Here is an 11,248-nt window from a genome sequence, read left to right as displayed (position 1 = left end):
GAAGAGTCCGAGAAGGCCTGCGCGGTGGCGGTCGAGAGGCATGAGGAGGCTATGACCAGCAATGAAGAGCTGGTCAGGCAGAAGGATGAAGCGGACTCCAGAATTGGAGACCTGCTGAAGGAGCTGGGGGAGGAGCGCACCAGAGCAGAGGAGGACAAGGGGAGGCTTCTGAGGGAATGGGAGATGGAGAAGGTGAAGATGGCGGCGGAGCTAGAGGGTCTGAGGAAGGGGATGGAAGAGGAGAGGGCGACGGCAGCTGCTGGAAGGGTGGCTCTGCAAAGGGAGCTGGACGAGGAGAGGGCGAAGGCGGCGTCTGAAAAGGCGGCCTACCCTGATCTATGCGTCGCAGCAGTGGAGCAGTATAAAGGGTCCTCCGAATTTCAAATGGAGGTGGATGCTGCTGTCGCCAGGAGTCTGGCTGGTCAAGAGCCTGGGGGGTTGGGCCCGTCAAGGAAGACTGCTGGAGGTAGGACAGAATCAGAGGTGATTGAAAGCTTCCAGCAGTCCGACTTCTATAAGCATGAAATGGCCGAGTACTGGGACAGTGGTTGGAAAATGTTCAAGCGTAGAGCTGAGGAGCTGTTTCCAGACTTGGACCTGAGTAGTGTGACAATAGGCGAAGATGATGTGGCCCAGACCCCCCTGGACGAAGGCGTTGAAGAAGAGGATCTAGCATCCAGCGAGGAAGAGTAGCCAAGGAGAAGAAGAGCTGGGCGTGTTCTGTGGGGTTTGGTTAAGTGTATACATTGTAATTTTTGTGCATTGTTTTTTTTTTTTTTTTTTTTTTTTTTTTTTTTTTTTTTTTTACATTGTAATTCTATGAGTGAATGAATAAATACGTGAAGAGTTTGGTTAAGATGAATTTGTGTACGAATGTTATTTTGTGTCTGTTGGCAGCTGACTGTTTGTGCAGCAAAGGTGAATAAAAACCTTGTGCAGTAAAAATGAGTAAGAAATTTTGTGCAGTAAAAGTCCACAAATGAGGGTAAAGGGTAAGTTACAAGTAGTAGCTAGACAGTTAAGTGTAAATTTGAAAGTGAATGTGAAAAATGTAAGTGTTATGAGGAGGTTTCAAAACGGACGAGTGAGAGTGTAAACATGAAGGTAAGAGTAAGTAAGTGTTGTGGGGAAGTTTAAAAATGTGACCAAGTGTGAAAAAATGTAGCCTTGTTTGGTTTTGGAGTGCTCGGTCGAGTGTTCAGTCTAGCTGGGGCTTTGAAGTGCTCGGTCTGGCCGAGGCTTTGACGTGCTCGGTCTGGCCGAGGCTTTGACGTGCTCGGTCTGGCCGAGGCTTTGAAGTGGTCGGACTGGCCGAGGCTTTGAAGTGCTCGGACTGGCCGAGGCTTTGAGTGCTCGGTCTGGCCGAGGCTTTGAGTGCTCGGTCTGGCCGAGGCTTTGAGCGCTCGGTCTGGCAGAGGCTTTGAGCGCTCGGTCTAGCCGAGGCTCCGAGTGCTCGGTCTGGCCGAGGCTTCGAGTGCTCGGTCTGGCCGAGGCTTTGAGTGCTCGGTCTGGCCGAGGCTTCGAGTGCTCGGTCTGGCCGAGGCTTTGAGTGCTCGGTCTGGGCGAGGTTTTGACTGCTCGGTCTGGGCGAGGTTTTGACTGCTCGGTCTAGCCGAGGCTTTGAAGTGCTGAGGCTGGCCGAGGTTGTGAAGTTTTGAGTTGCTGTCGGTGGCAATGTTATGGGATCGTCATACAAACATTTGAATTATGACAGTGTAGATCTGCAATCGGAATTTGCTTTATATATAAAGAAAAGGGGAATACAACAATATTGGTAATACAAAAATATGAACTTATTGATAGTAACGCTTCAGATGTTCTGCATTCCAGGGATGGGGCAGGTCTCGGCCTTCCATGTCTTGGAGTCGGTAAGTGCCTGGTCGTGGTCGGGCTTTGACGATGTAGGGGCCCTCCCATTTGGCTGCCAGTTTGCCCTCGGCTGGATTCTTTGTGGCGAGAGTCACTTCTCGTAAGACAAGATCCCCGACGGAGAATTCTCGAGGTCGGACTCGGCGGTTGTAGTGTGTTCTCATTTTCTGCTGGTAAGAAGCCAATCTGACAGCAGCGGTTTCTCTGAGCTCTTCGATTAGATCGAGGTGTGTTCGATGGAGCTCTTCGGCTGAGGCCAGATCCGGGTGTAAAACCCTAGGAGTGGGGAGGCCGACCTCTACCGGGATAACCGCCTCAGCGCCATATGTTAAGCGAAAAGGGGTTTCGCCGGTGGGGGTGCGAGCAGTGGTTCGGTAAGCCCAGAGTACATTGGGCAGTTCCTCGGCCCAAAGGCCTTTAGCAGCTTCGAGCTTGGTTTTGATGATTTTGAGAAGGGAACGGTTGGTGACTTCAACTTGGCCGTTTGCCTGGGGGTGACCGGGGGAGGAGAAGCACGGTTGGATCTGGAGATCTGCACAAAATTTTCTGTACTTCGCGTTATCGAATTGTTTGCCATTGTCAGAGATGAAGGCTTGAGGGATGCCAAATCGGCAAATGATCGATTGCCAGATAAACCTGGTTGTGTTCCGCTCGGTGATTGTGGCAAGGGGTTCAGCTTCGACCCACTTGGTGAAGTAATCGATGGCAACGATTGCGAATTTGGTCTGACCTCGACCGGTGGGAAGGGGACCGACCAGGTCAATCCCCCATTTGGCAAACGGGTAAGGACTGCAGAGTGTGATTAACTCTGTAGGAGGAGCATGAGGGATGTTGGCGAAGCGTTGGCATTTGTCGCATTTGAGCACGAAATCAGTCGTATCCTGACTGAGTGTTGGCCAAAAATACCCAGTACGGAGTACCTTCTGGGCAAGGGACCTGCCTCCTGAGTGATTGCCACAAATCCCCTCATGGATTTCCTGCATTACGTAAGTTGCTTGCGCTGGATTGAGGCAGCGTAGGTATGGCCGGGAGAAACCGTGTTTGTACAATATGTCGTCGATGATGACGTAATTGGACGCTCGGGATCGGACTTTGGAAGCCTGCTGCTGGTCCTCTGGGAGTGCTCCTGTGGTCAGGAATAGGAGGATGTCGGATGCCCATGGGATAGGTTCATTTTGAATGTGTTGTATAGCTTGTAGACTCGGTGAAACGGCCGGGTGGTGTAGGTATTCTATGCGGACGTCATGGCTGAGAGTATGATGGTCAGCTGAAGCCAACTGAGCCATTTCGTCTGCTTTGGAGTTGTCTGCCTGAGGAATATGTCTGATGTGGAAGGTATTGAAGAGGCGAGCAAGAGGGAGTGCCAGGTCTCTGTAGGCTCGCATCGTATCGTCCTTGGCGTCAAAGTCCCCCGTCATTTGACCGACGACGAGTTGGGAGTCGCTGAAGACTCGGAGGTGGCTGACCCCTATGTCCTTGGCGAGGCGGAGTCCTGCTATTAATGCCTCATATTCGGCTTCATTGTTGCTTGCTTCAAACAGGAAACGGAGGGCACATTTGAAGTGACCGCCTTCAGGAGAGGTGAGGATGATGCCGGCACCGCTTCCTTCTCTTCGGGACGACCCATCAACATTGAGGGTCCAGGAATGAGGATCTTCTGACTCTGTTAGAGTTGGTAAGGGCGGGGGTGTGGTGGTCGGGGTCGGTTTAGTGAATTCCATGATGAAATCAGCTATAGCTTGCCCTTTGATTGCTGTCCGAGGGCGGTAAGAGATGTCAAACTGGCTGAGTTCTACTGACCACTGCATCAATCTGCCTGAGAGTTCCGGTTGCTGCATGACCTTCTTCAGGGGCTGGTCGGTGAGGACCACTATGGAGTGGGCTTGGAAGTATGGGCGGAGTCGTCTAGAGGCAATGACCAAGGCCAGGGATAGTTTTTCCAGCAAGGGGTAGTTCTGCTCCGCGCCCCTGAGAGCTCGGCTAATGTAATAGACCGGTCGTTGGACTGAGCCATCTTCTCGGAGGAGAGCCGCACTGACTGCGGTTTCTGATACTGCTAGGTAGAAGAAGAGAGGCTCACCCGTGATTGCTTGAGAGAGAAGGGGGGGTTAGCCATGCATTGCTTTAACTGTTGGAAGGCCTCTTCGGACTCAGTTGTCCATTCAAAGGTCTGCCGAAGGACTTTGAAGAAGGGCAAGCACTTATCTGTCGCGCGGGATATGAAGCGGTTAAGGGCTGCCACTCGGCCGGTGAGCCTCTGAACTTCTTTGACCGTCCGAGGTGACTGCATCTCGACCAAGGCTTTGATCTTCTCAGGGTTAGCTTCGATGCCGCGTTGGCTGACCATAAAACCCAAAAATTTGCCAGATCCTACGCCGAACGCGCACTTCTCTGGGTTGAGCTTCATCTGGTACTTACGCAGGGTGGTGAAGGTTTCTCGTAAATCAGTGAGGTGGTCGGAGGAGTATTTGCTTTTGACTAGCATGTCGTCGACGTAGACTTCCATATTCCGGCCTATTTGGTGATGGAAGATGGTGTTAACCAGCCGCTGATAAGTGGCCCCAGCATTCTTCAATCCGAACGGCATTACCCGGTAATGGTAAGTACCGCGGTCGGTAATAAATGATGTGTCCTCCTGGTCGGATGTGTGCATTAGGATTTGGTTGTACCCAGAGAAGGCATCCATGAAGCTGAGCATTTGATGACCGGCGGTGGCGTCGACCAACAGATCTATGCGAGGGAGGGGGTAACTGTCTTTAGGACATGCTCGGTTCAAGTCCGAGTAGTCGACACAAAGCCGCCATTTGCCATTGTGTTTTCGGACGAGGACCACATTGGACAACCACCTAGGATAGTCCACATTTCTGATGAATTGGGCCTCGAGGAGTTTGTTAACTTCGGCGGCTATAAGGGTGTTGCGCTCCGGATGGAAGATGCGCTGCTTCTGGCGGTGGGGTCGAAAATGGGGTTCGATGCTAAGGCGATGGGTTATGAAGGAGGGGTCGATGCCTGGCATGTCAGAATGAGTCCAGGCGAATACATCTCTGTGCTCGGTTAAGAGGGCAGTAAGGTCGGCCTTGGCTTGAGCGGGTAATTGGCTGCCGATCTTGGCGGTTCTGATTGGATTGGTGGGATCAATGTTGACTTCAACAAGTTCCTCTACAGGTTCACCTCTGACCAGCTCGTCCTCGTCTCGGACGTCAAGCCCTTCGATGATCATGGCCTCTTTTAGCTTGACTTCTTTGAGTGAGACGACATAACACTCCCTGGCTGTGGTTTGTTCGCCTTTGACGGTTCCGACGCCGAGGTCGGTGGAAAATTTCATGGCCAGATGGTATGTGGAAGTGATGGCTTGGAAGATATTTAGGGCTGTGCGGCCAAGGATGATGTTGTAAGCGGAGGGGCAGTCGACCACGAGGAAGGTGAGCAGCTTAGTGGTCTGCCGCGGGTGCTCACCGATGGTGATAGGCAGATCGATGGAGCCGATGGAGGTCACTCGGTCTCCGGTGAAGCCGACCAGAGGGGTTTGGAGAGGGGACAGGCTCTCTTCCCCAACCTTGAGTTGGCGGAAGCAATTGAGGAAGATGATGTCCGAAGAGCTGCCGTTGTCTATGAGGACTCGTCTGACTTTGTAGTTGGAGAGGATGGCGGAAATGACAAGGGGGTCATCGTGTGGGTAACGGACTCCGGCACAGTCGGTATCAGTGAAGGTGATGGGTTCGATCCATTGTTTTGACTGTTTGGGAGGTCGGTCCACCGTCATTACTGATTTGTCTGAGCCTTGTCTGATTTTTCTGAGTTCTGCCTTCTGGGCGGAGCGGGATGGCCCCCCGCAAGCAAGGCCTCCTGAAATGACTCTAATTTCGCCGACTGGTGGGGGGGGATTGCCCGGAGGTCGAGGCTGTGGTGGGGGGCGATCGTGGCCTTCGTTTGGTGGGGCTGGATTGCGGGGCGGTGTGCGTCGGCGATTGTTCCTGGGATGGTCAGTTCTTTGTCGCTGCGGGGGACGGAGGTCTGTGAATCGGCTGAGACGGCCCTGGCGGATGAAGGTCTCGATCTGGTCTTTGAGGTTAATGCATTCGTCGGTGGTATGGCCATGGTCTTGGTGGAAACGGCAGTACTTGGACTGATCTTTCCGGGTGGAAGGGTTTCGGGATGGTAGGGGCCATTTGAGGGGGTAGTCCCGCTGGATCTGGTTTAGGACGTGATCCATAGGGGAGTTGAGAGGGGTGTACCGCTCGAACCGACCGGGCGGTCGGGTCGGAATCGATCGGTCAGTTCGGGGGGGGGTGGTCATTATACTGGGCGGTTCTGGGCTCGGAGTCTTTCCTCTTCTCTCTGGGAGTCGGATTTTTAGGGGTCGGCTCTTGTCGAGCGGCCAGGGAATCTTCAGCATTCATGTATTTCTGAGCTTTGGATAGTAGGGTTGCCATGGTGGTTGGGGGGTTTTTGGAGAGGGAGAAGAGGAAGTCAGACGACCGCAGGCCGGCCATAAAGGCGGTGAGGATGACCTTGTCGTCATTTTCTGCTACTTGAAGGGCTTCGGTATTGAAACGGGTGACAAAGCTGCGGAGCGACTCCCCCTCAGTCTGACGAATGTTAAGGAGCTGGGTGGCCGGGCGCCTCTGACGCTGGGCTCCAATAAAATGGCTCAGGAAGGAGTCACTGAGGTGTTGAAAGGCGGAGACGGACTCCGCCGGTAGCTGGCTAAACCACAGCCGAGCTGATCCCTTTAGTGTCACTGGAAAAGCTCGGCACATGATCTCATCAGGAAAGGCATGGAGGACCATGAGGGTGCGGTAGGTTTCCAGATGGTCGACTGGGTCCGTCGTGCCATCGAAGGAGTCAATGGTAGGCATCTTGAATTTGGCAGGCAATGGTTTGTCGCGGATGGAGGCAACAAAAGGTGAGTTGGCGGTGGCCGAGGGCTTGTGCTGGATGTTCTGCATGACCCCTTGTAGTTGGAGTTTCATAGCTCGGATTTCAGCGTCCCAGAGGGGGGTGGTGTCGCCATGGTCGGCCAATGGAGGCTGGACGCTGCTAGCTTCCCCCTCAGGGGTCAGTACTGCAACCGGCGGGCGTGGAGGTGGTATGTTTTCATGTTGGGGAGGAAGGTGCTGCGAACCTTCTGGGTTAGGTGGAGGGGGCTGTGGAGCGAGATGGTCTGGGGCTGTTTCTTGGTTGGGTGGAACGTTTGGAGGTGGAGCGGGGGGGTTTCTTTGGAGTAACGCATTGATCAGGGCCTGGTTTTGCTCGGCCATGCGGTTAATGCTGTTGGTGAGCTCGATGATGTATTGTGGTGGATTGATCGGGTGGGAGGGGTCTGTTTGGTGGCCGGAGGCATTGTGGTGAGAAGCCATGGACCTAGTCGTGACCATACACCTAGATGGGCAAAAAGGAGAGGTGATAGTGAGAAGGGAGGGCTCCGGCGGTAGTGAACACAACTACCGCGCGAATAAACCAGTATTTTCCCACAGACGGCGCCAACTGATGATGTATCGATTCCCGGGTGGATGGGTCGGACCGGCCCAGGTTCTCCAGACTCCGACTCAAAAAGGGGGCTCCGCCAGATGACCTGCAAGCAAGTTCAGGGGGGGAACGGGGTAGTCCCCCAGTGAACCCTCCGGTGCAAGAATTAGAAGAGCAGAGTATGAAAAGACTGTATATCGAGAGATCAAGAGAGAGAGACCAACTTAACTTTCTTTTCTTCCTCTTATCCTTGCTTATATCCTTTTGTCATCATTTTTCCTGTCTCTTGTGACGTGCTTTTTCCGCCGAAAGCCTGTGCCATAGCTCATCTTGTTTAGGGTGATGGAGGCTCTGTTCCGGCGGGGAGTGCTGTTGTAATAAATGCTGTGATGGGTTGCATTAATGGTGATGTGTTGTGATAATAACTCTGCAGATCTTTGTCTGCTGATGTGGCCCGTGTCCCACCTGCCGTGTGCCTAAATGCCGTTGGCCCTTCATGTCTAGGTGGCCTCCAGCTGTTCTGGGCCTTGTCACCCAAGCAACCGGGTTGTGCCATTGGCCCCAAGCACTGGGTTCGGGGTGGTTTACCGTGGGCCGTGTGCCTTGTGGGCCTATCCATGTCAGGTTTAATTTAGTCTTTTCTTTTAGGTTAAAAGTTATAGTCAACAATTTTAAGACACTTACAATTTTCTTAAGATGTACATATAGAAAAAATTAACAAAATTTTATATGAAAAAACTAAATTAAGAAACTGAATTTAAAGTATACAGATACTAATTATTCAATTTAAAATTTTAATTTTCTTTTCTAAGAACTCTATGATTACAAATTGAACAAGATAACTACCACACACATAAAAAATGCTCATTTATTTTATGGAATAAAAAATTTCAATTTGTCATTCGCACTATTACTTAAAATTAAATTAAATTTTGATTTTTTTAATAATATTAATTTTATATTTAAATTATTTGATTTTAATCAATTTTATCCTGTTGTCAATATAATCAAACAAAAACTACTAACATGGCACGAAAACTTTATTTAAAATTTCATTTTACCCCTAAATAATTTCTAAAATTTTAATTAGACTTCTAAATATATATAATAAAAAAATTAATTTAAATATCTTATAATCATTTTCTCCAAAAAAGATATGAAAAATAAATTTTAAATAATAAACTTATTGTTCGTTTGCTCTGTTAAAACACAAGTTACTCATGTGGCCCACGATACAGGTGCAAAACAAAAAAAAAATATTAAATGGTTTAGCGTTGTCTATCAATTACTAAATGCCAAGCTTCCTTGTTGTCTTATGTCCTAACAAAAAGTTGCGGATCCCACCCATTAATCTCAACACTCCTGAGACATCATCAAATTATGTTTCAGAACTACTAAATAACTTATCCAGCAAAATCATTTTATCTTTCAATGAACAAAATCCAAGATGATGATAGGAGTTTTATTCTTTCATAATGAAAAAAGAAAAAACAAAAAACTTAAATATAACGGTGGTGCCACGTTTTTTGATATCACCATGAAATCATTTTTTAACTTTCTTCATGTATACATGGTATCTAAAACTGCTGATGATACTACATCAATAATATCACCATTAACCATTAAACTAAATTTTTACGCTTCGGCAACAATCTAAGATCTCCCCACGAGAGAGAGGGAAATGAGGAAGCAAGTCTGAAAGTGGGTTGTAGAGTCTAATTTGTTGGCAGCACTGCTATGCACAAAATTGTGGTATACAGAACAGAAGCCCTCACATGATATGTGGGACTTAGCCTAATGTAGTTTCAAATTTTTGTAGGAAAACTTGTTTGGTTTGTCTTTTTTCACATCAGCTGTGTTTGGTCTGCATTTGTAGAGTAGTTTTTGAAATAAAAAGTACGAAAACTTGTTTGATTTGTCTTTTTTCAAAAATGATTTTGAAAAATTATTTTGGAGAGAGAGTTTTAAAAAAAGCGATTGATTCGATGTGTATGAGAGAGAGTGTGTGATTTTGGAAAGTGGGTAACCAAACAAAATTTTGAGATTTTTTTTAAAAAAAATTATTTGGTTTGATTACTCTCGAAAATTTGTTTGTAGAGAATTTTTTCCAAAATTTTTTCTAAAAAACAAATCAAACAAGGCCATTGGAGAGGTCATAATATAATTTGGTTATTCATTTTTTGCGAATAAAAATTTAGTATCATGGTGATATCTGTCACCATTAATATGTATTATCACTGACAAATAGTAAACCTATATATGGAGGGTGAATCCCATTTTTAAAGAATAATTATCTTGCCATATATATTGTAAAATAAATTACAATATATTATTAGGTGGTGATCTCACTGTTATAATGATTTTTTTGAATTACAACATGTATCAACTATAATCGGTCCTAATTTTTTTTAAAAATTTAATTATTAAACTAAAAACGTTTATATTTGGATTTCATCACAAGTGCCTTGTGCAAATTCATTTGATAGATAAATTATATTGTTAGTTCTTATATTTTGCCTCTTGTTCATCCTCTGTGGTTAATACATATATATTTTTTAACTTCCAATAAAATGTTAATGTAAAAATGGGTGTGAAATAGATTTAAAATATGAAATTTATTATAAATTAGTGGTTATATATATGAGACATATTATGTAAAATTACTTTGTATTATATATCTAAAAAATATTATACAAATTAGTGTTATATATTATGTAAATATATGATAATTAGTTAGAATATTCTTCAATCCGCCAATCTGTCAAAAACCGTTCAAATTGCAATTTGTTAATCCGTTAATCCGCTAACCCACCATTCAATTTGTAATTTTACTCTCAAACCACCCAAATCGCACAGCGCACACCCCTACTTTGTTTTAATAAATGGTAATGCAATATGTAGTTCTTTCCTTCTAAGCGCGCCACGTCAAAAGTAAAGTGAATGGATGGTTGAGATGATCTTTTATCAAACCATGTCGTTTTGAGTTTTTATTTATTTATTTCTTCTGTGTTTTTTTTTTTTGTCCCTTTTCTCTGTTTCTCTCACATGTCGTTTTGATGGTGATGAATCGATTTGGTGTGGTGCCTTTGGCTGGATGGGGAGGGAAGGTAGGTTGGGTAGTCTGGAGGGTTAGTTTTGGCGTAAAAAAAAGTAAAATAAAATAAGCACATGAGCAGAAGCAGAGAGTCGCTGGAGAAAGACCTAAAGTAGGACTCATTTTTCTCATGAGGTCTCTTGTCTGCTTTTTTTTTTTTTTTATTTTTTTTTTTTTTATCAGCAAAGAAAGAGGAACTTTATTAATGAATAAGAAGACTATTACATCAATAAGAGAAAAGAGAATGATGAGTGCAAAAAGCATCATAGCGAATCAAATTAATCCCAATTAGGTTGACATCGATAAGGTCGCCCAATCAAATGCTAGCACACCATCAAGAGTTGGTGAGAAACCAACCACAAACACCGAAGCCAAACCAACCAAAACTACCAAAACTAACAAGCTAACAACATACATCCTCACACAGCTAGCAAAATACAACATGAGCACCACAGCAACCAGTAGCAAACAAGGAGCATAGGTTCACATCCTTCCTTATCAACCAACTAACCATTTGCTTGCACCAGATCAGATCAACATACAACATTAGTAGCAGCATACAACATCAGACCTTCTGAGCCTTATGAATAGCATACAGCAAATAGAGCAGACCAGCTCCCCACCATTATCCAGCTGCATACAGCAGACCAGCTTCCCTCCTAAAATCTACACATAGCAGACCAGCTTCTTACACTATACATAAGCTCAGACACCTATTTGTAGCCACCAAACAACCTCATACAGCAAACAGACCTCCAATACCATAGAGCAGACCAGCAACCAACCAGCAAAATTAGCCTCAATCCTGCAGTCCTA

General features: G+C 46.6%; 1 protein-coding gene across 1 annotated transcript; it reads right to left on the bottom strand.

Moving 5' to 3' along the window:
• Window positions 1–1,688: 1,688 nt before the first annotated feature.
• LOC145797757 (uncharacterized) lies at window positions 1,689–3,287 on the bottom strand. Its single transcript, XM_082885169.1, has 2 exons — window positions 2,790–3,287; window positions 1,689–1,721 (listed from the first exon to the last, which is right to left on the bottom strand). The coding sequence occupies exons 1-2, from the start codon at window positions 3,285–3,287 to the stop codon at window positions 1,689–1,691; spliced, it is 531 nt and encodes a 176-aa protein (XP_082741295.1).
• Between the last annotated feature and the right edge of the window lie 7,961 nt (window positions 3,288–11,248).

The sequence above is a fragment of the Camellia sinensis genome, chromosome 8 (assembly GCF_055761805.1).
Source record: "Camellia sinensis isolate YWXY chromosome 8, ASM5576180v1, whole genome shotgun sequence".
Lineage (NCBI taxonomy): Eukaryota > Viridiplantae > Streptophyta > Magnoliopsida > Ericales > Theaceae > Camellia > Camellia sinensis.
This window is presented reverse-complemented; position numbering and strand designations above follow the sequence as displayed.